Source organism: Saccopteryx bilineata, chromosome 3 (assembly GCF_036850765.1).
Source record: "Saccopteryx bilineata isolate mSacBil1 chromosome 3, mSacBil1_pri_phased_curated, whole genome shotgun sequence".
NCBI lineage: Eukaryota > Metazoa > Chordata > Mammalia > Chiroptera > Emballonuridae > Saccopteryx > Saccopteryx bilineata.
Window position 1 is genome coordinate 17,314,037 of NC_089492.1, and position 22,492 is coordinate 17,336,528.

The following is a 22,492-nucleotide window of genomic DNA, read 5'->3' on the forward strand; positions in this document are numbered from 1 at the left end:
CGCAGAAGTTTGCTCACCTCCCTCTTACGTCAGGGCAGCGCCTACCCACTTAAGCTGATCCCTGAGGAGGAGGCATTAAACAGAAAGACACAGTACTTAGAATATATGACAGTCACACAGCATGATTCACGTGATTTTCACAAAAATCCTGCCATGCAGAGATAAGACTCTATTTTACAGATGAGAAAACTGAGTAATTTTCTTCTAAGGTTGGTTACCTCGCTGAGAAGTTTTATTCCTGCCTCAAAGGAGCTTAGCTGTAGTTCCTGAGTTCAGTGAAAAAACCCCAGACATCAGAGCTAAACCCCTGCGGTGCCTTCACCCTGGAGTTCTCCTCTCTGATGGGATTAAGAACGCCCCAGGATGGGACTCAGGCGGGCCAGGTCCATGGGCACAGGGCTGCCAATGTCGTTTTCATCTGCTTTCTCTCCTTCAGCTCCAGGGGGTCGCCATGGCTGTTTTTGTTTGTTTTGAAACAAAATGCCTGGGCCTCTTGATTGACCATGAGGTCTAAACCCAGATAGATTCCTTAGGCGAGCAGGAGGCCAACACTTCTGCTTTAGTGCTTTATTAGAAAGTGCGAGTCTAGGGCTGCAAGAGTGAGCGAAAGGAGAGCCAGGCCGAGAGCCCCGGCCGAGAGCCCCGGCCGAGAAGGATGGAGAGCTAGCTCAAGGGCCTGCATCACTGAGAAGCTGCTGCTCGTGTCTAGTGCAGCTAATTGCTCAGTCTCACAGGACACCTTTCTGAGAGGCTGTGAACTATCTGTATTTCAAGACAGGAAAGGAGAAAAATTTATTTACCAGGATGGATGGATAGATAGATAGATAGATAGATAGATAGATAGATAGATAGATAGAGTGAGTCAACCAAAGAATATTCAACCTATAGAAAAGTTTTATAAGAGTTTATCTGAGCCAAAATTTTGAGGACATGCCCAGAAGCAAGATGTCAATGGATTGAGACAATGCTCTGGAGAATGACAGTTTTGCAGTCCCTCTGGTGCATTTAGAACCACAGGAGAAAACCTAAGGAAAGGTACATGAAATCCAACGGTGGGAGATTAAGGAGGTGGAAGAAAGCAAAGCAGGGAAATCTCTGGGAGCGCACAAAAAGCCGAATGCAGAAGCACACACTTCTTTTACTTTGGTGGGTCCAGGACAGGTAACAGTGAACTTTACAGCCCTCAGGATGGTATGTGGGAACAGGAAAAGGGTTCTGTGGTCTCACGCTCTGGTGCCTGCAGTTGTGCCTTTCAGCGATCTAGAAAAGAAAGTTACTCCGCATTCAAAGGTGTGTTATCCTCGGTGCATAAGAACAATGGGCAGGGCTCCCTCGAGGTCAAGATCGAACTTTGCTAAACAAGCTAGGCCCCTGGGAGGTGGCTACCCACCATGACTTGCCCAGTTAGGAATTTACGATTAGATCACTGTGTGTGGTTGCTTTTGGTCACTAAGCATGTCAGGTTTATTACATAGCCCCTTTTTCTGTTCATGATAGATAGATGATAGATAGATAGATAGATGATAGATAGATAGATAGATAGATAGATAGATAGATAGATAGATAGACAGACACAGATAAAAGGTAGAGCTTACTGAATTTTACATGGTGTTGTATTTTATCATTTATATGCCTATCTTCTTCATCAGACTGTAGGCCCCAGAAGGAAGAGTTAGTTAAAGGCTTAGATTCAAACAAGAATGGATTTGAAGTCCAGCTGAAATGTGTCCTGGCCTTGTGGCCTTTGCCACATCATTCAACCTCTCTGAGAATCAGTTTCTTCACCTATAAAATGGAGATAATCCTATCTCCTCAGAGATGGTTGGAGGGGATGGATGATAATAGCAGGTGAAGGAAGGGCATGTATAGAGCCTACTGTATAATAATATTATAATATACAAAGCTATTATTCACTGTATGACATAGGGCTTCTAGTATGGTGTTTCCACATTGCAGCCACACAGCAAATGTCTATGTGTTTCAATCAGATGCTGTTTTATCGCTTTTCTACCTCCAGTTTCTCTGCCACTTCATAACTGCCATGGGTTTTCTTTGCTAACTTTCTCCAGCTGCCCTTGACCATATATGGACTGGGTTTCAATACAGGTCATTAGCAACCAGAAGAGGTTCATTCAGAAGATGATAAGAGCCAGGTGCCATCTTCAAAGGAAAACACCACAGCACTAAAAATAGAATTTTAAAATTGATGTTCTAAAACTATCAATGTACTAAATGTCTGGCCAGTTCTGAGCCCCTAATTCCAGGGACCAGAGATGGAAAAGTGTAGCAGTTCTGCCCTTGTGCTGATCAAGGGGCCCCGAATCTACATAACTATAAGGAAACTTGCGGCCAGCCCTGCTGCTGCGTTGAAGTTTTTAGATTGATGTTATTTATATCTTAAATCTGGTGACTAACAGAAGTTCAAGAGAAGACATATTAAGATCTGGGAGCCAAATATGTGATATTTCTACATACTACCTTCCTTGGAAAGTTTTAAGTGTTTACCTGCATTATACATTCTTTCCCCCCCTCCAAAGATCCCCCCGCCTTTATTCATTAATCTGTCAAAAGTTAATTGTCTGAAGCACTCTTCTGAAGCACTGAAAGCATCATAAACAAAGCTGTCCTGACGGTTCTGGTTGATTCCAAAAAGAAACAAGCTACTGTTAATTAATTTACAAACCTTCGAACAACTAAAGGAAAGTCTAAAGGGAACCAAAAAAAAAAAAAAAAAAAATCTCATTTAAAGTTAAGTTTTACTTGGAGACAGTTCTTCAGCCCCAAGGGAAGCAAAATAATGTAGCATTTGGCCCAGGGATTCAGCTAATAAATCATAATTGCTTGTGTTTTCTTTCCCGTCTGCCCAGCAAAAGTTGTTGGCAGCCAATCCGTCCCAAGTAGACGGACGGATTTAATTCATCTGCTCTTCCTTCCTACCTACAGACATAATCCTCAGCCAGATAGCTGGCTGTTGTGAAAATTATTAAGCAGTGATAGACCCTCAGGTAGGGAACTGGCAGCAGCAGATAAACCTCTCAAATGAACAACCTGCTTTTTTTTCCTTCCCACTTTCACCTTTAGAATCGAAGCTAAATACAAATGGTACAGTTCTTGCAAAAATGAAAGATGCTTGGAAAAAAAATCTTCCTTTAGGCAAATTGTCAGCACGATAGTTTCACAGATGAGAAAATTGCAGATTTTGTGCTAGTCCTTGCAAATTCATTCTTTACAGGTGGATATTTATCTGTGTCTGTACAGTCATCAGTAATTCTAATTATACATTGTAGATACTCATTCGCTATACCTGTTGAACTGAATAAAATTAAATTAGCTATCTTGAACACTTGCTACCTATAAGACACTATGCTAAGCATTTAAGGAGTGTGAAGACAAATCCTTTTCTATCAGGGCGGTCTGAGGGAACCCATGAAACTGCCATGAAACATTTGACCAAGACCAAGAAAATGATAGCAGTTGGGAAGACACGAACACCGATTTTAAAAACACATTAGAGATGCTTTTACTGGAGACAGTTAAGAACAGGGTAGATAATCAACTTAAGGCACATCTTAGGTGTGTTACTTCTTACTGGATGAGAAACTTAAAAATATTTCCAGAGATGAGTCTGATTCAATGTCTTCCATTTTTCACATCCTGTGTAATGAGCATATATAATAATGCCTCATACTTCTATCCAGGACTTTATTCTTTATCAAGTTTACTTGTGTCCCTTTATTCATCTAAAATATAACAGCTGTACAAGGAGAGGTAAAATAAGGATTATTCTCACTTAGAGGTAGGATAGTGGCCCAGGGTTACTGACCTGGTGGTCTAACTGGGTTTGGAACCCTGGGGTGCATATTCTAAATCAGGGGTCCCCAAACTTTTTACATAGGGGGCCAGTTCACTATCCTTCAGACCATTGGAGGGCCAGACTATAAAAAAACCTATGAACAAATCCCTATGCACACCTCACATATCTTATTTTAAAGTAAAAAAACAAAACAGGAATACAATATTTAAAATAAAGAACAAGTAAATTTAAATCAACAAACTGACCAGTATTTCAATGGGAACTATGCTCCTCTCACTGACCACCAATGAAAGAGGTGCCCCTTCGGGAAGTGCAGCGGGGCTGGATAAACGGCCTCTGGGGACCGCATGCAGCCCACGGGCAGTAGTTTGGGGACCCCTGTTCTAAACGCAGCCTCTGAGCTGAAAGTGCTTTTGTCAGTTCACATTGATCTAATTAATTGCCATGCTGTTCACTTTTTTAGATTATTCATTATCCCTTTGGCATTCTTGAAACTCTCTGTGACATTCCTACTTTTTTTTTAACCTTTTCTGTTTTAGCCCATCTTGCAAATGTTTGTAAATCCCAAGGATTAACATTTTGCTTGTATACAATATCCTTGGGTAATGCCATCTGATCTCTTTGTTTCTAGAGTCATTTATGTGCTTATAGCCCTGAAAGTTGTGTCCTTAGCTGCATTTATTTTATTTTATTTATTCATTTTAGAGAGGAGAGACAGGGAGAGAGAGAGAGACAGAGAGAGACAGGGGAGGAGCTGGAAGCATCAACTCCCATATGTGCCTTGACCAGGCAAGCCCAGGGTTTCGAACCGGCGACCTCAGCATTTCCAGGTCGACGCTTTATCCATTGCGCCACCACAGGTCAGGCCCTTAGCTGCATTTTTGTCCTGGATTCCCAGTTCACATATTCATTTGTGTCGCATGGATAGAGAATGTTCCAAAGTAAGTTTATTGTCTTTCTCCATTCGTGTCTCTTCCTTCCTCTGTCACTAGTTAACTGCAACATCATATACCTAATGGCTAGAACTCATGAGCGTGTTCTTCAATTGCTCCTTCTGCCCCCCCTCCCCATGGGGTCCGCCAACAACAGATCTATCTGTTCCCTCTGCTCCTCCGTTACTTGTGTCTTATCTTCAGCCCTTCTTCCTTTCTGAACCATTTCTCTGCTTTTTCCCCCTTCATTCTCTTTCTCCTTTCTTCTGCAGCCAATTGTTTTGCAGTGATTTATGCGTATTTTACATCAGGCAGGGCTTCTAGATGAATGTGCCTGTGAAACAGGAACATGAACTTATTCAGCTGCATTGCTTAGCAGTATTTCCAGAGCATAGTAATTGTTTCAATAAGTGTTTGCTGAATGAATGAATAAATAAGTTACTTAAGGAATGGAGGAAAATGCAAGGGAGCTACTGCACTGTAAGATGATAGAACATCAAATAAATTAACCTCTTTAGGAATAAAAGGGTTTTTTTTGGTTTGTTTTTTAGGCACTCAGTGCATATTTATCAAATGAATGAAGAGTGAAAGAATGAATGAGTGAGTGAATAGAGCCCTTTTGATGTAGCCCAAGGCTACTTACAGCAAACATTGCTTTATCTCATTAACCTCATTTAAAATGTTCCATTCTATTCTGTAGCAGGCTTTGATAAAAAAAAAAAATATTGGAAGAAGGGTGTTTTATTTAAAAAAAAATTTTTTTTTAAATAAGCTCTATAGTTCATACTCCAAGAGCTCTTTAGGAAACTCACCATGATATATATCCTGAATGTCTCCTTCCTTGGCCAAGATGAACTATAAAATGGCATGGTTTCCAAACTGACCAGAAGTTTACTAAACTCTGGATCGTCCTCAAATAGTTTTCTGCGGCAAAGATCATGACGAGGGATAACAAAAGGAACTCCCAAACCAAGTAGTTATTTCAAGCTTTGCGTGGGCTCCTTTTAATGAATTTTCCATAAATGGAAACCCACTGGGTCACTCGTGGTTCTGCATATCAGAGGGCAAGCCCAGTAGTACGGGATTGGCTGCGTTGCGTAAGGCAAAAATAAACTGGCTGGAGGAAGTGTATTCTCCTCTGGTCCTTTAGGAAGAGGCATGCACCAGTGCAATGCTGTAGTCAAGTTACTTGTCATCTGAGAAATGGCCTCAAGTTTATGGCACGGTATTTATTTATTTATTTATCTATCTATTTATTTATTTATTTATTTATTTATTTATTTATTTATTTTGTGAGAGAGACAAGAAGGGAAAGAGATGAGAAGCATCGACTCATAGTTGTGGCACTTTAGTTGTTCATTGATTGCTTCTCCTATGTGACTGGAGGGGGGCGGTCCATCCGAGCCAGTGACTCCTTGCTCAAGCCAGCGACTTGGGGCACTCAAGCTGGTGAGTCTATGTGCAAGCCAGCAACCTGGAGGTTTTGAACCTGGGACCTAAGCGTCTAGGTCGAGGCTCTCCATTCAGTACGCCACCACCAGTCAGGTTATGGCAGGTTTTATTCTTTTCTTTTTTCTTTTTGTAGCTCATCCTTATGGAGTCATCCCCAGAGCATTCTATTTACTTTAGATACAAAAAATAATCATTCCTTTTCACACCCATGTTGATTGATTTACATACTAGTTAATTAGTTACCTAATAATAGTCACATTACGGCACATGCAGATAGACACCCGTAGTATATCACGAGTGTCAGCAGGCTCAGCGTCAAACATACAACTGACTTGTTAAGCATGCAACTCCACGGGGGAGGGCCGATGCGGGCTGGCACGGCCTCCAGAGGAGAAGGCAGGGCTGAGACTTCAAGGTGCTGGTACATTGCTTAGTTTTCCAGAGGAAATGGAAGCCATGGGTGAATCTGAGAAGGGGAGAGGGTCAAGAGAGTTCTGCCGGAAAAAAGGGGTTTCACAAAGAAAGCAGTAAACAAGTAAGGAGGAAGCGGTTTAGAGCAAGACATTTGTTTCCAAGGTCACTGGCTAATTCAGCTCAGTCAAACCGCAGATTATGACAATGGTGGAGCTAGAAAAAGCTTTAGAGAACAACGAATCCAACCCACACACTACCTTCACACACAACCATCATCTGATGACATTTGATAGATGAGGAAAGGCACTGGATTTGAAATAGAAAATTTTTTTAATTCTTCAGTTGAGGTGGAGCCTCAACTGTCCTTTCGAGAGAAGAGGCATGAGGGCCTCAGAAAGACTCCCCGTCTGGTGGGAAGCACCAGGTTGGAGGACACTCATTCCCATCAAATACACGTGGTCTACATCGAAGGACAGACGGATAGGGAATGGGAGGGGGAAGAGAGGGAAAGTGGAGAGAAAATTCCATTGAATTGTTTCTTTTAAAATCAAGCATAAAACACCAAAACCAGAGTGGCCTCTTCTGCCAAAACTACTCTATACTTCTGCAGACCCCGCTATGCCTGGGTCCTAGCTTTTGCAGATGTTCCTCAGTGGTTATGCAATTGACCCAGAAACATTTTTTGAACCTGTATTATTATTGGATTTTAAATATTATCAGCTGACAAAGGAGATAAAACCAGCATTAAGATGATCTGTCTTTTTATGGCATCTTTGTCATTGCATTTCCAGGAAATGCAAAAGAAGGTAAGAGAGGGGACTGATGAAGAGCCCTACTAATCTTGCCCGTCCTCCATACAGTCACTGGGTCCAGGAACTTTATGTGGGAATTGGGGCTAACCAGAGATTGAGGCCTAAACATCCAGCTTGGCCACACAGAGTTCTGTCTTTTTACCAAAGTGGAAAATTTTCAAATAAAACACAGAGGCCCAGTGGAACTCACTGAAAACAAGCCTGCCATTCCTTGAGGCTTTCCTATTTTAAAAATAGATGAAATAATTCTATGCAGTGGACTTGGAGAAATTGTGGAAGACAGCCACTATGTAAGACAGTATGGCAGTTTCTCAAAATATTAAGGATAGAGCTATCATATGGCCCAGCAATTCCTCTACTGGGTATCTACCCCAAAACTTGAAAATATTGGTACACAAAGACACATGTACCCCCATGTTCATCACAGCATTATTCACAGTGGCCAAGATGTGGAAACAACCAAAGTGTCCCTCGATAAAGGATTGGATAAAATAAGTAAATCAGAAAAAATCTAAGAACAATAAAATTTCACACATAAGTGAAAATGAGACTCATTGACATAGATAAAAGTGAAGTGGGTACTAGAGGGAGAAAGGTAGGGAGGAGGGGAGTAAAGAGGGACAAATATACGGTGACAGAAAATGATTTGACTTTGGGTGACGGGCACACAAAGCAATCAATAGTTCTAATGCTAGAGAGATGTTTACCTGAAACCTGTATATTCTTATTGACCAGTGTCACCCCATTAAATCTAATTTCTAAATGAAAAAAATATAGGCTAATTCTTTGCAGTGGCCTTAGAGAAACTGTCTTAAATATACCATTGCTCTCTAATCTTTAAGTCGACCTTATTTATATTTGCTCTCTGGAATTCTTTCACTTCACCTTCCCTGTATTTGGAAGAAATACTAACTAAATTTCCAAAGCATGCTTTCAGGAAATGAACAGGGTCATATCCCATTGCCTAGAGAAACACAAATCAATTCTGTATGCTTGGTCCGATCTTGTATTGGGGTGGCGCCTTCCAGTGAGGAGCGCAGGCACCATCTGGGGTTCTTCCCACCCCTCCTCATCACTTCTTTGTAAGGGAGAAGAGAGTCAGCACTGAGTGAGTGGGTAGAGTTGAGCCACCCTGCAAAGGGGAAGGGGGAGAGATGAGAAGTCGGGCTGGGGGCGGTCCCAGGACGGCTAGCCCTGCCGGGATGGGGCTCACTTAGCGCGACGTGCAAGACAGGTATCTTGAAAGCAACAGACCCCTCAGAAGTGAACAGCAAGAGAACAAACCATTTCCCATCGCTTTCCTTGTCTTTACAAGTGGCACTAGGAAACTTTGCGTTGGGGGTTTTAGAAATATTTGAGCCAAATCCACACAAGGAGACTTGAAAGACATAGCATAGTATCATACATTCAAGTGACCAAGAAACAACACAATTATTTCTTCTGGCTTTGTTTCTTCTGAAACACTGATCATTGTTTGTAATTATTCATTTCTCCTCTCTTGTCTGCCTCCTCACTAGACTGTGATCTCCTGAAGGCGTGGACCATCTATATCTATGTTTTGTGTACCGCCACATGCTAATTTCCTCTACAATGCCTGGTATACAGAGGGTACTCAATAAATGTGCGTTGAATGAACAGATTCCACCTATTTCTGAAAGACTCAGAGCAAACCAATACTTTCACCCAATTCTGGTTAATTTCTTTCTTCTAATGTCCACCCACTCCAACTGAGCCAGTAAGAAACCACAGGGACGTTTAAGACCATTTCCCCCAGAAAAACCTCAGGTTATAAAGGTGTCTTGAAAAGACCACCAAAGCAGCCTCGATTTTACGCCATATTCTGTGTTTTGTTGGCCAGGAGTCCTTAACATCACAGCACTCGGAAACTTTGTCTGGATGGAAAGGTCCATGGCCCTACGTGAGAGATTTTTGTTCTTTTCTTTTGGTTGATCAGCTCGTATCAGGTCCAGTCAGCCCTGATGCTTGTGTTCCCGTCAGAAGTGAATGAGATGAATTCAGATCAAAACGCCCAAATGCTTAGTTTTAAAAAGGCCACTCCTTCCCTTTGTCACTCCTAATTGCAAAGGGAGTACTGTTGCCCGAGCTTGGCTTGCTTTTCCCAGGTCAAGGGGCTTCTGTAAAATTTGCTGAGCTCTGCCAAGAAGAGCGTTTGGAAAATTTATTGTGTTTGGCTTGCCACCTCCCCCAAACCTGAAAATAGTCAATGTTGATTCCTTTCCCAAAAACAAATAATAAAAACCAAACAAACCACCCCCTGCACACAAATAATAACACCGTTTCTTCTGAGCGTGGGTTTCCCGTAATTGGTGTGAAGAACTGTTCCAGGGCTCCCTAGACCCTTGGAGAGCTGGAGCACCAGAGGGAACACTTCGTGGCACAGCCCGCCCAGGCAGCACCCCACTTGCCAGACCCTCTTCCTTTCGCTGCATAGACCTCTTCCTGCCATGTGTATGGATGCCCAGGAAACCCTGCCTGCTCCCTGGAGATTTCCCCCAGTTCACCTGAAAAGAGGTGGTCATTTAATTTTCTAGACATCATTTACTTGTGAGAGTCAAGACTAGCTCAGGTGATGTTCTGAAGGAAACATCAGTCTTAAAATTCTAGGACTCTTTCCAGTGGATTGCAAGCTCTATGGGGACTGAGATCACGCCTTACTCACCAGCATGTTTCTGGTACATTCCTGGTAGGCTTTCAGTGCATATCTGTGGAATGAGTGAATGAATGATCAGAATGACTGTTGATATAATTACACAAACTATACACCTCTACACCTCTTCACTGTATGTTTGGAATCATTAAGTCTTCAAATGGGTAAACTAAAAGGTAGATGTAACCTAGTCCTAACCATGGCTAGTGTGACCTCCCCATTTAAATATTGCAGTCTGCCCCCCCACACACACACTTCCATGTTTCCAATCTCTTTTACTTGCTCATTTTTCAAACACTTTTCTTCTAACATGTAATTTATCTGTAGCTGTGTATTTTCTCACTCCCCCAGTTGGACTATAAACACAAGAGCAGGGTTTCTTGCCTGTTTTATTCACTGCTGTCTCCCAATGGCTCAGAACAGAGCTTGGCCCATATTAAGGGCTTGATAACCCTTTGTCAAGTGAATACACCAAAGAATAATTTTTGAGGATGGACTCTACACATCAACGTAAGAGTTGTTCTTAAATCCCCAACCCAATTCCACGCCTGTAGAATCAGAATGTTTAGGGATGTGGGTCCCAGGAATCTACGTGTTTATCAAGGAGTATAATATCCAGTCTGGGAGCCACTAGTTCATCCAACTCCGTCATCTAGAGATAATCCTGAAGTCCCAGGAGATGAAGTGTTTGAGGGCATGTGAGTTATTTCGTGGTACACATAACTAGTCATTTCTATTCTGATGAGTTTTCTACTCCAGTTACCTATGAGCTGGATTCACTTAATATAGGTATTATACTATCACCATCTTGGTCTTTGAGATTAAGCTAATAGAGGGAAGAATTCTGGTCTCTGAATTTTCTTTGTGATGCAGCTCAGTAGGCAGAATGATCCTACAGGAGTACTCTGAGTCTGATAATGCTTTGTATCGAGGACCTCCCCTATTTCCATGCTGACGTGCCACTATTTCCCGTTCTTCTAGTTCCTGGACATCTCCATTAAATGGACCACCCAGGAAGCATTTCCTCCCAAGTACCTTCGTTATGACCCAGAAAGCTCTAGCAAGCTGCTATGTGACCAATGTCCTCCCGGCACCTACTTAAAACAACACTGCACAGCAAGGCGGAAGACCCTGTGTGCCCCTTGTCCTAACGACTACTACACCAACACCTGGCACACCAGTGACGAGTGTCTGTACTGCAGCTCCACGTGCAAGGAGATGCAGTACGTCAAGCAGGAGTGCAACAGCACCCACGACCGTGTGTGCGAGTGCAGAGAGGGGCGCTACCTCGAGGTGGAGTTCTGCTTGAAGCACAGGAGCTGCCCGCCAGGATTCGGAGTGCTGCAAGCTGGTACGTATGAGCTTCCAACGGGCAGCAAACTTAGTTAGGATGGAGGAGTCAAGAGGTAGGGAACGTTTAGGGGAACACTTTTGTCTGATGATATTGCAGGATATCAAATTGCGAAGGCAAGGGACCCAGCGAGGTATGTGCTGTGTGTCTGGATTGCTGCCAGACGAACATTTCTCAGCGGAATACTCTGCCACTCCAGGGCAATTTAGTGAGGAATCTCACATGCAGCCAATTGCTCTCTAATGAGATGCGTGATGGATTGCTTTTTTAAAGGGACACACACTCTGGTGGCGCTGTTTAAGGTTGATAGATACCTCTGTGTTCCACTTCAGCATGGACAGCTTCAGACTGTGGCGTTTCTTGACAAACATCAGATATCTTAATTGCTACCAAGGGAGTAACAATGCTGATAGTGACGAGGATCTGGAGTGCTAACAATCAGCGGTTATAATTAATTATGCAAAAAATGAGAAGGGCTAGGGGAAATGCATTTCATTATAAAAAATGAGGCTGGTTCTCCCATTGGCATGGGAGTTGAGCGTCTGGGAGGACAAACCGTAGCAGTATCTCATCAATGAACTCACTCTTTATCTTAGACAGCACAGACCTGCTTGTCTACAAATACGGTGCTTTCTCTCTTTTCAGTTCTGAACAGCACAGGTTAAGGCCAGTGTGCATGGAATTGTTTCGAGCTGCAACCCTATTTTTTTTTTCTACCACATTTATGACGCTTTGGCATTGTCTCAGAGTTTGGGAAAATTAAGAGTGAATCACTTACTTTTCCAGTGGAAGTAGTAATCAGTACAGATTCTGATTACTCAGTTTAAGCAGTGTTTCTCGACCTTTGCACCACTGATGTTTTGGGCATGATAATTCCTTTTGTGGGCAGCTGCCCTGTGCATTGTGAAGTAGTCTCTAGTCACTAGACACTCCTTCCCCAGTGGTAACCCCTAAAAATGTGTCGACATTACCAATTGTCCCCTGCTGGCAAAATTGCCCCTGGTTGACAACCACTGGTTTCGAGGATGCTAATTATTTGTAACTGTTAACTTCCAGAAGCTGTGATGGAAAGAGTCTAAATTATTAGAGGACAAATACAAAGCAACTGTATTCAAAAACTGTGAATCTTGTGAAATTAATCACAGAAGGTGCAAATTGAGTAAGAGTCCCTTAAAATACCGCTAGTATGAGTATTTGAGGGAGAAATTGGTGACGCTTCCTAGTTTTTATTGGATGAGACTTTGGGACGCAAGCTAAGCCAAGTTGTCGGGGTTGAATGTGGGGGGAAGTCCATCCAACAGAAACAAATAATTTTCATTCAATTCAGTTAGTTTTATATGTAGAAAAATTAATGAAGGGACTAGGCAGTTTGGAAGTTAGAAAGTTTTGAAAAATAATGGAAATAGCTGGGAAGCATGGACATCTGTTTGCAGAACGAAGGGAGCTGGCAGCCAGGGAATGGAAGAAAGGTCCACATTTTATTCTGTGTCAGCACAGAAGGGTTTATTCACTTCACTCCCCAAACATCCATAGCGGAGTTCCTCCTGGGCATTAACAGGTTTCCAGCTCAAAGAGAACGAATGACGATGCAATGTCATTCTCAGAAGTATTTAATAACCGTGCCTTTTCGTCATTGCTTTCAAGTCAGATTGCCCCCACATTTTATCTTCTTCATTCTGTTAGTTTTATCTTTTCTATGTCTTGACTTAATGGCTAGCATGGTGAAATTCTCAGCTGTAGAACAGAACTCCTTCTCACGACTGAGGTATCTGACATCTGGCCTGCCAGCCTATACTTTTTTATTGTTTCCACTGATATGTATAAGGCAAAATCACTTACTTAGATGGATAAATCTTTAGAAAAAGACCTGGGTCCACATGTCCAAGTCCACTTAATTCCAGAATATTAGCAATGAAAGAATACCCAAATATCTTCGCTTAGGACATTGTGGAATTTGGTCTGGAGTTGGATATTATTTAAAAAGGGGACTATAGTAAGAAAGTACTCTAAAAAAAAAAATAGCCCTCTTCGTAAGTCAGTTCCTAAGATGTCACTGCAACTCTGGAGGTGGCATTTCTATGAGAAGGCTTTCTGCCTATGGTTTCCGACCTCCTCTTTTTCTCTGCCTGCCCTTCATCGTTTTACTGGTCAATGCATCCTTAATCCTTTTAGAAGATGCAAGGGATGAAACTAGAACCAAACCATTTTGTGCTCCCCCCCCCCCTGGATTTGATACAATGCAGTGGGAAGTTTGAATTTTTAAGCACCTGGCGTTGATTAGCTTCCTGTAGCTTTCCTCTGTCCCCTTTGCACTCCTTATCTTGCAGAAGCCAGAATTGGCCTGTGAAAGCTACCTTTGAATATTGAAGTCTAAATCTGTTCAACTAGCTTACACTAGATGGAGGTATTTTCATATGCAAATGACCTCTAATAGATGATTTATCTGTGAATAATAGAGTCCGGGATTTGAAGGTACTTATGTCTTTAGTTATTCACTGGTTCAAGTTTGCCTACCAAGGATTTCTCCAAATCTGTCTAGTCTTCCTCCACCATGAAATAAAATGCCCTTACAGTCACCCTTCCCTGAAATTTTAACAACTAGACTCTTTTAAAACTCAACAGTTTAAGCAAATGGCATATCATCTTCCATTTACTGTGCAGCTGAACTGCAGGATTACGGTTTCGAGTCAGCGGGCCAACTTTATTGCCACCTTCAAGAGTTTATTATATTGCTGTAAATTTTTACCTCTTAAGGTTAGCACCCTTATGAGTTGCTTCACAATTAGGATTCAGGAAGGAAAGAACTTCGGTAGGGACGGATTGGAATTTAATGGAGCAGCATGCAGTGGGTACTGATTTCAGAGAATGCTATCGCAGCAGTTACACAACAGCTGTCTAGACAATTTTCCAGGGTAATTGTGTGAAGAATATGGTGGACAACAAGACCTACTGATATTGTAGCTCTCACAGGACTAATGAACAGCCTCCTTCCTCCCCTTACCTCTCCCATTTTGGAAGTGTTTTTGTAGGTAACAGAAAAACAAACTTGTGTTTATATCAGTAGGAAGAGAGACCACCTCAGGGGCTGCCTGTTGAAGTTTTTGTTCTAATGAAGTAAGAAATGAGTATGCCTAAAGTTTGGTACCATGTGAATAGTAAAAACATAGCAACATAGCAGTTAAAACAAAGTGAAAAGTCTGAAACTGTGTTAAGAGGCTATCTTCCGGAAAATATTGAGAAGAAGGTGCTAAATTGTTTGGTATTTTCTGTAGGAACCCCGGAGCAAAATACAGTTTGCAAAAGATGTCCAGATGGGTTCTTCTCAAACGAGACATCATCTAAGGCACCCTGTAGAAAACACACAAATTGCACTGCGCTCGGTCTCCTTCTGACGCAGAAAGGAAACACGACCCATGACAACATATGTTCCGAGAACAACGAATTGACGCACAGATGTGGAATAGGTAATTACCAATCAGAAAATCAGCCCTCGTGCCAACTCTGAATTGAATACAAGACCCTCTGGCCATCATCTTAATCAAACTCATGTTTTCCCTTTCTTGAATTTTAACCAGCTCTTCTATTCTAAGATTCTTCTCTGTGCATCCTCGCTAAAGCTACACCTCAAAGCCTTTCAAAAAATCCTCATCCTCTCCTAGATTATGCTCTAAACCTTGACTTTCTCCCTTCCACACTTCAATCAAATCTTACCACGGAGAAAAGGGTGGTGCAAAGATTATGTCCGAGACCAAATAAGCAGAGTCTAAATTGCAGAACTTTTTGTTATGCATTCTTATCGCTTTTTTTTTTTTTTTTTTTTGTATTTTTCTGAGGTTGGAAATGGGGAGGCAGTCAGACAGACTCCCGCATGCGCCTGACCGGGATCCACCCAGCACGCCCACCAGGGGGCAATGCTCTGCCCATCCAGGGCATTGCTCTGTTGCAACCAGAGTCATTCTAGCACCTGAGGCAGAGGCCATGGAGCCATCCTCAGCACCCAGGCCAATTTTGCTCCAATGGAGCCTTGGCTGCGGGAGGGGAAGAGAGAGACAGAGAGGAAGGAGAGGGGGAGGGGTGGAGAAGCAGCTGGGCGCTTCTCCTCTGTGCCCTGGCCGGGAATCGAACCCCGGACTCCTACACGCTAGGCCGACACTCTACCACTGAGCATTCTTATCGCTTTTAAGAATCCCTGTATGATTAGCCAAAGTTTATGTTGGCAAGTAAGATGCCAGGGACATAAATTGATGACAGATTGGAAATGTGAAACTGGCTTTGTTACCTGTGGTTTGCTGCATCTATTACATGAAAGGTCCAGGTTTCCCTTCTTTTAAACTCTTTATTCAGGAAGGGTCATTCGCTCCATGGTCAAGTTATTTGAACAAATCCCATGTTGGTGATGCCACTCATCTGGTTGGTGTCCTCACCCTGTCACTCCTACCATGAGACTAATCTCACACCTTCTACCAAAGACTCACTGCACCAAGGCTCATCTGTCTTTTAGCATTTAGTGAAACACGTCACAGAGCAGCTTGACTGTCCCCACACATCTGTTTGCACAACACAGACGTGTGTGAAGCATAGGAATGTGGACTGGGAGACTCAGGCTCCAGCCCGTCCCCGCATTGTCTCTCTGTGTAATCGAGATCCATGTGTCATGTAGTCTTTCTGCTCTTTGATATAAAATAGGGAGTAAGGGAAGGGACAGTAAAAGGAGCAGCTTCTAACTTTAACATTTTCTCTAATCATTTAAGATTTTTTAAAAAATTTTTATTTATTTATTTATTTTTTACAGAGACAGAGAGTGAGTCAGAGAGAGAGGGATAGACAGGGACAGACAGACAGAAATGGAGAGAGATGAGAAGCATCAATCATTAGTTTTTCATTGCGCGTTGCAACACCTTAGTTGTTCATTGATTGCTCTCTCATATGTGCCTTGGCCACGGGCCTTCAGCAGACTGAGTAACCCCTTGCTGGAGCCAGCGACCTTGGGTCTAAGCTGGTGAGCTTTGCTCAAACCAGATGAGTCTGCACTCAAGCTGGTGACCTCAAGGTCTCGAACCTGGGTCCTTCCACATCCCAGTCTGACGCTCCATCCACTGCGCCACCTCCTGGTCAGGCTGAGATTTTAGTTTGTCATTCATTGAGCATTTACAGTGTGCCAGGCACTTTGCTGTACAGACTTTAATCTTTACAAAAACACTGTTAAGGTTGCTCAAGTTCAGTGTAGGGCATGAATGCCAGATCCTGGATTCAAACCCAGGCCTGATGAATCCAAAGACAAACTCGTACCTAGCATACCTTGACCCTACCTAGCATACCTTGACCCTACCTAGCCATTCAGGCCATTTTACCTCTTGTCTAAATGACATGTTTTGTGTGTCACTGTTTTCTCATTTAATATATGCTTATCCATTTATATATATTCTTATTCCCAAAGGTAAACTAAGTATTTGTGTATGTACAAAGTACACCAGTCCAGATTATTTTCAAACTCTTTTCAAAGCAATGACTATATTTGTTTGGCACTGATCTTGAAGTGTCCTGTGGATACTTAGTATACCTTTAACAGAATGTTAACATTTACATTAAATCATAGCATTTTTGTTGTAATTTATTTATAGCAATGTTAGGTTCTTGTTAAACATTTAAAGAACACTAGAAAGGACATAAACCCAATTAGATTGGCAATTAACCACTAAGACCAGCCAGCCAACAGAAGGTTGATTTTATTCAAATTTTGCATGTTAGCATGTTATACCTTGGAAAACTCAATTGTGTGGGTTTTTAAATTTTGGATTTTGTCCAGTAGATTTCCAAGAATTCAATTGTTGAGTAAATCTTTGTGTCCCTCCCTGTCCTTAGATGTCACCCTGTGTGAGGAGGCGTTCTTCAGGTTTGCTGTTCCTACCAAGTTCACCCCTAACTGGCTCAGTGTCCTGGTGGACAATCTGCCTGGCACCAAAATAAACGCGGAGAGTGTCGAGAGGATAAAAAGACGACACAGCTCACAAGAACAGACATTCCAGCTGCTGAAGTTATGGAAACATCAAAACAAAGACCAAGATATGGTCAAGAAGATCATCCAAGGTGATCAATCTAAATGAGTCAATCAGAAATCAGACACCTTTTAATTGTGGGTTTAGTTATGTGGAGGATGTTTTCTGGGGGTGAATTTTTGTTGCACTGGAAAAGTTTTCATGAAGTGGTGGTGTCAATGCTGTTCTTAGAGCTGTCATGCAGGGTTTTATTGTCATTTCCTCCATGTTCCCTCCCCCCTTTTTAGAGTGTGTAAAGAAGCCACAGTGCATTTCAAGTGCAGGGCTAGACCTCAGGAAATCTGTCTCTAAATCCCTTAGCAGTTTTATTAGCATCCTCTCTGACCTTCCCAGGAGTTCTTTATCCACTTTGAATCTCACCATGCACTTCTACTGAGAAGCTCTGTTGTATTTATTTGGTAAATCTCTCAAGAGAGCCTCTCAGTGTCTTCCGGATAGCCTCTCATTAATCCTCACAACCTAGCCTATTTTAAAATTACCATTTTAATAGCATATGTTGTGAGGATTAATGAGATAAGGTCTGGAAAGCCTTTGAGTTTCTTTGAGAAAAGCGCTAGTTATAACCAAGTATTCTCATGTTTTAGAGTTTTCTAAAGAATCTCCTTTAGGAAGTGTGTGTGTGTGTGTGTGTGTGTGCACGCGCACGCGTGCACACATGCACACACTCATGTGTCTTCATAATAATGATGATGATGAGAATGATAATGAGACAATCCAAAGGGAAAAGCAGATACACAGTGTGAACTGCAAACTTTGGGTTACACAGTAGAGAGAGTTCTGAAATCAGTAAGCAAGGGGAGGAGGACATGTCAGAAACAAATGAGGAAGGTTTTTCATAATGCAGAGAATGTCAACGACAATGTCAGTGTAATGCAGACAATGTCAATTCATGCCTCTCACTATATGGTTAACTAAAACTATCTTAACAGCCTCACACATCTGAAACTGAGGCAACAGATTTTAGGAGACTAATATTTTTGACAGCTGAACGCTTTCACATATGCAAAGAGTAAACTTTTCTTTTGTTTTTTGGCAAACAAAATGTATTCTTTGAAAGTGTAATTAGCCCCGAAGCAAAAAGAAAAGGGAGTAGAAAATCAGAGACTGTTAGAAACGAAGGAACCAAATTCTTATTTTATAAACGAGGACATTTCAGTCCAGAGAGATGAACTGACTTGCCTTAGGACTCAGATACTAAATGACTCATGTCATTAATAGAAACATTAGTTACTCCCCCTTCTGTTTATGCCCTAGCTCATTACTGAAATGTACTCCAGGCTGTGTGTATCATCACACTCCTTGGCCTCACATTACTGGGTTTTTCCATTTTCTTCTCCCCAGTAGTAATCCTCTGTGCTATTTATTAAAGACCATTTGAGGCACCTAAACTCTTTTAAAAATACCATGTTTGTCAGATATCAGCAAATGACAGTTTATATTACAAAATAACATGAATACTTTTTTTTTCGAAAATGTTATGGTTTTCATCTCTCAAACATTTTTTAAAACCTGAGAATGACGTGTATATAATTTTCTACTAGTGAGTTTCAAAACGAGGGCTTCTCAACAAGCTTTGTTGGATACCTAGAATATATAGTGTACTATCTTACAATAACACAAGGTCATAGTTAGCTCAGTTCTCAGAAATAACTAGCATCACTTGAGCCCTCCTTTCTCCCATCCCCTCCCCCCCCAAAAAAAAATAAAGAAAAAGGTTATCCCTAAAGCTCTGAGGCTTGGAGAACCTTGGCCTCGGGGTAGTTGTGGTGGCGTTAGAAGGAAACACGTGATGTGACCGTCTCTCTGTGCTTTGCTCCGTGCAGATATTGACCTCTGTGAAAACAGCGTACAGAAGCACCTCGCCCACACGAACCTCACCTTCGGGCAGCTCAGCCGCCTGATGGACAGCTTGCCAGGGAGGAAAGTCACCACGGAGGACATCGAAGGAACCGCGAAGGTGTGCAGCTCGAGCGAGCAGATCCTGAAGCTGCTCAGCCTGTGGAGAACAAAAAACGGCGACCAGGACACGCTGAAGGGCCTGACCCACGCCCTGCGGCACCTGAAAACCTACCATTTTCCCAAGACGGCCGCCCAGAGTCTGAAGAAGACCATCCGCTTCTTGCACAGCTTCACCATGTACAGATTGTACCAGAAGCTGTTTCTAGAAATCATAGGGAACCAAGTCCAATCAGAAAAAATAAGCTGCTTATAACTGGAAATGGTCATTGGGGCTATTTCCTCACCATGGACCAGATCCAATGGAGGAATAAACTGTTTCTCAGGCACGTGAGGGGTTACAGAGATTTCTTTCTCATCACTGAGAACTAGATTTGGCCTCTGGTCACAAAAATAAAAACCTATGGTATGGAGAAAGAACTAACTGCTCCCCCCCAACAGTACAATGAACCCCAAATAGTTTATCCAACAGACAGATCTGGTCCAATATCTACTGACTATATTTTCCCTTATTACTGCTTGAAGTAATTCAACTGGAAATAAGAAACTAGACTCCATTGTGCCTTACTAAATATGGGAATGTCTAACTTAAATAGCTTAGAGATTTCAGCTGTCTAGAGGCTTTTATTAAAAAGCCCCCCCTTTTTTTTCTATAAAAGTACTAATATGTCTGTAACACTATTACAGTATGTGCTATTTATATTCATTCAGATATAAGGTTTGTACATATTATCATCCTAAAGGGAAATTGTGTAAGACTTAATTTTAGAAAGAAGAAATTTATATATTCTGTTTATTATTATGACAAATGAAAGAGATAAAATATATTTTTTAATGGAAAGTGTGTAGCATTTCCTAATAGGTACTGCCATTCTTCCTGTGTGGAGTGTTTTTATAATAAAGTTTTATCCATATAAGCTATGATATCATTTTATAGAAGATGCATTATTTAGTCAATTGTTTAATGTTGTAAAGTGTTTGAATTATAAATTATCTGAATATTAGATGAGCTGAGAAATTGAATGTATTTTATTTAAAAGATTTTACGTTTTTAACTATATATAAACAACATCATTAAAGTTTTCAAATTATTTTTCATTGCTTTTCTCCTTGTTTTTATTTGAATGGGATATCAATGGTCCTGAGTTTTTATAATTTTCTCATTGTTATATCACCACCAGGAACATCTGAGAATTGTTAAAAATGCAGATTTCTGGGCCAATTTCTTGACAAGCTCTGGGGGGGGGGGGGAGAGGGCAGAAACCTGCATTTTAAACCAGTTCCAAACCTCTTCTTATTACAGTAAAACTAGAAAACTTTTGAAGTCACGTTTAGCATCCAGATGGTGCAAACCACTTATAACTGTTGATTCTGGCATTGAGAGGCCAACTATGGGAGTTATTTAGGTCGCAAGTTATAGGAACCAGCACTCCCTAGTTTAAGAAAAAATGAATTGGAAGGGTATTGTATCAGGCTGAATGGTGCCCCTCCCCAAATTAGTTCACTTTATAATCCCCAGACCAGAACCTGTAAATCAGGCATCCCCAAACTACGGCCCGCGGGCCGCATGTGGCCCCCTGAAACCATTTATACAGCTCCCGCCGCACTTCCAGAAAGGGGCACCTCTTTCACTGGTGGTCAGTGAGAGGAGCACTGTATGTGGCGACCCCCCAATGGTCTGAGGGACAGTGAACTGGCCCCCTGTGTAAAAAGTTTGGGGACCCCTGCAAATGTTACTTTATTTAGGAAAAGGGCCTTTGTAGATGTGATTAGGTTAAGGATTTTGAGATGACACAATCATCCTGGATTTTAGGTGAACCCTAAATGCAGCAACAAGTGTCTTTATAGGAGACACACAGAGGGGACAGGTGGAAGAGAAGAGGATGCGAAGATAGAGGCAGAGATGGGAGTGATGTAGCTACAAGCCAAGGAAGCCAGGTGTAAAGCCAGTAGCCACGGCCATCATCACAGCTGCCTGGCCCATGCAGGTTTGCATTTGATTCGGACAGACTGTAATGAAACAACGGAGCCAAGAACTGGTGGGCCATTAGCTTAAATCCTAGCTTGCACCTGGCAGGCAAGAAATATACATAGTGGGAAAACACTTCCCTTTCCAATCAGGGCTCCCAAAGCCACTGACTTATCCGAGTTTCCTAGAATCAAAGGTTTGTATCTCACCATCCTTATTCACCTCTGTTCCCCATCTCCTTCCTTCTCTCTGCACAAGCTGGCTTCTCCTTCAGCACTCTGCCATCTTGGCTGCTTCTCCTCTCCTCCATGTGGCCTTTCTCTGCTATCCTCCAGGATGGGCTCCTCTGCCTCATTTTATAGTGTAGAGATCAAAACCTTTAATCCAATATACAAACAAGAAAGTCTCTGATACAAAGTCACTTATCTGAGGCAGAATGGGATTCCTCATGAGAGTGCACCACCCCACATCATGCAACAGTCAAGGGTGCAGGGGTGGGAAGAAGGGAGGAGCTTAGTTTTGAAAAGATCTTAGTATTAAAAGGGTGGGAAAGGCTTAGTCTTAAAACTAAGCCTCAGGCTATAACGACCCTGCCTGTTTACACCCAATGCAAACTAAGCAAGCAAACATATATATCATATTTACAAACTTATTTGACCAACACCAGGAGAGGCAGGAAAAAGATTCTCCCCTCAAGTCTCTCTTTGTAAGGAGCACAGTCTTTCTGACAACTTGATTTTGAATGTCTGGCCTCCAGAAATATGACAGAATGAATTTCTGTTGTTTTAAGCCACCCAGTTGGTGGACATTTGTTGCAACAGCCACTAGCAACTAACACAGGTTGTATCAGAGCCTCACAAATGGCAGTATTAAGATAACTCTGGCACCAGTGTGGGCAGAGGCTCCTACATGGCTTCCTAGTATTACATTTCTGTATCTTTCAGTTCAAAGTTCCAAACCCCTTGGAGAGAAACAGTGGTTGTCCTACAAAGGGCATAAAGACGTGGCCAGAGAGGGTCTGTCTTTCTCAGTTGCAAGTCCCAAAATGGGGATATTGTGAACAGGGTC

The 22,492-nt window shown here is 42.1% G+C and overlaps 1 protein-coding gene across 1 annotated transcript in view; it reads left to right on the forward strand.

Annotated features, from left to right (window-relative positions):
* TNFRSF11B (TNF receptor superfamily member 11b) overlaps window positions 1–20,467 on the forward strand; it is a 28,973-nt gene extending 8,506 nt beyond the window's left edge. Inside the window, exons 2-5 of the mRNA XM_066264623.1 lie at window positions 11,074–11,443; window positions 14,716–14,907; window positions 17,306–17,530; window positions 19,323–20,467. Of these exons, the coding sequence (XP_066120720.1) occupies window positions 11,074–11,443; window positions 14,716–14,907; window positions 17,306–17,530; window positions 19,323–19,711 (1,176 nt within the window). The 3' untranslated portion in view covers window positions 19,712–20,467. The remainder of the gene's footprint in view (window positions 1–11,073; window positions 11,444–14,715; window positions 14,908–17,305; window positions 17,531–19,322) is intronic.
* The last annotated feature ends 2,025 nt before the right edge of the window (window positions 20,468–22,492 follow it).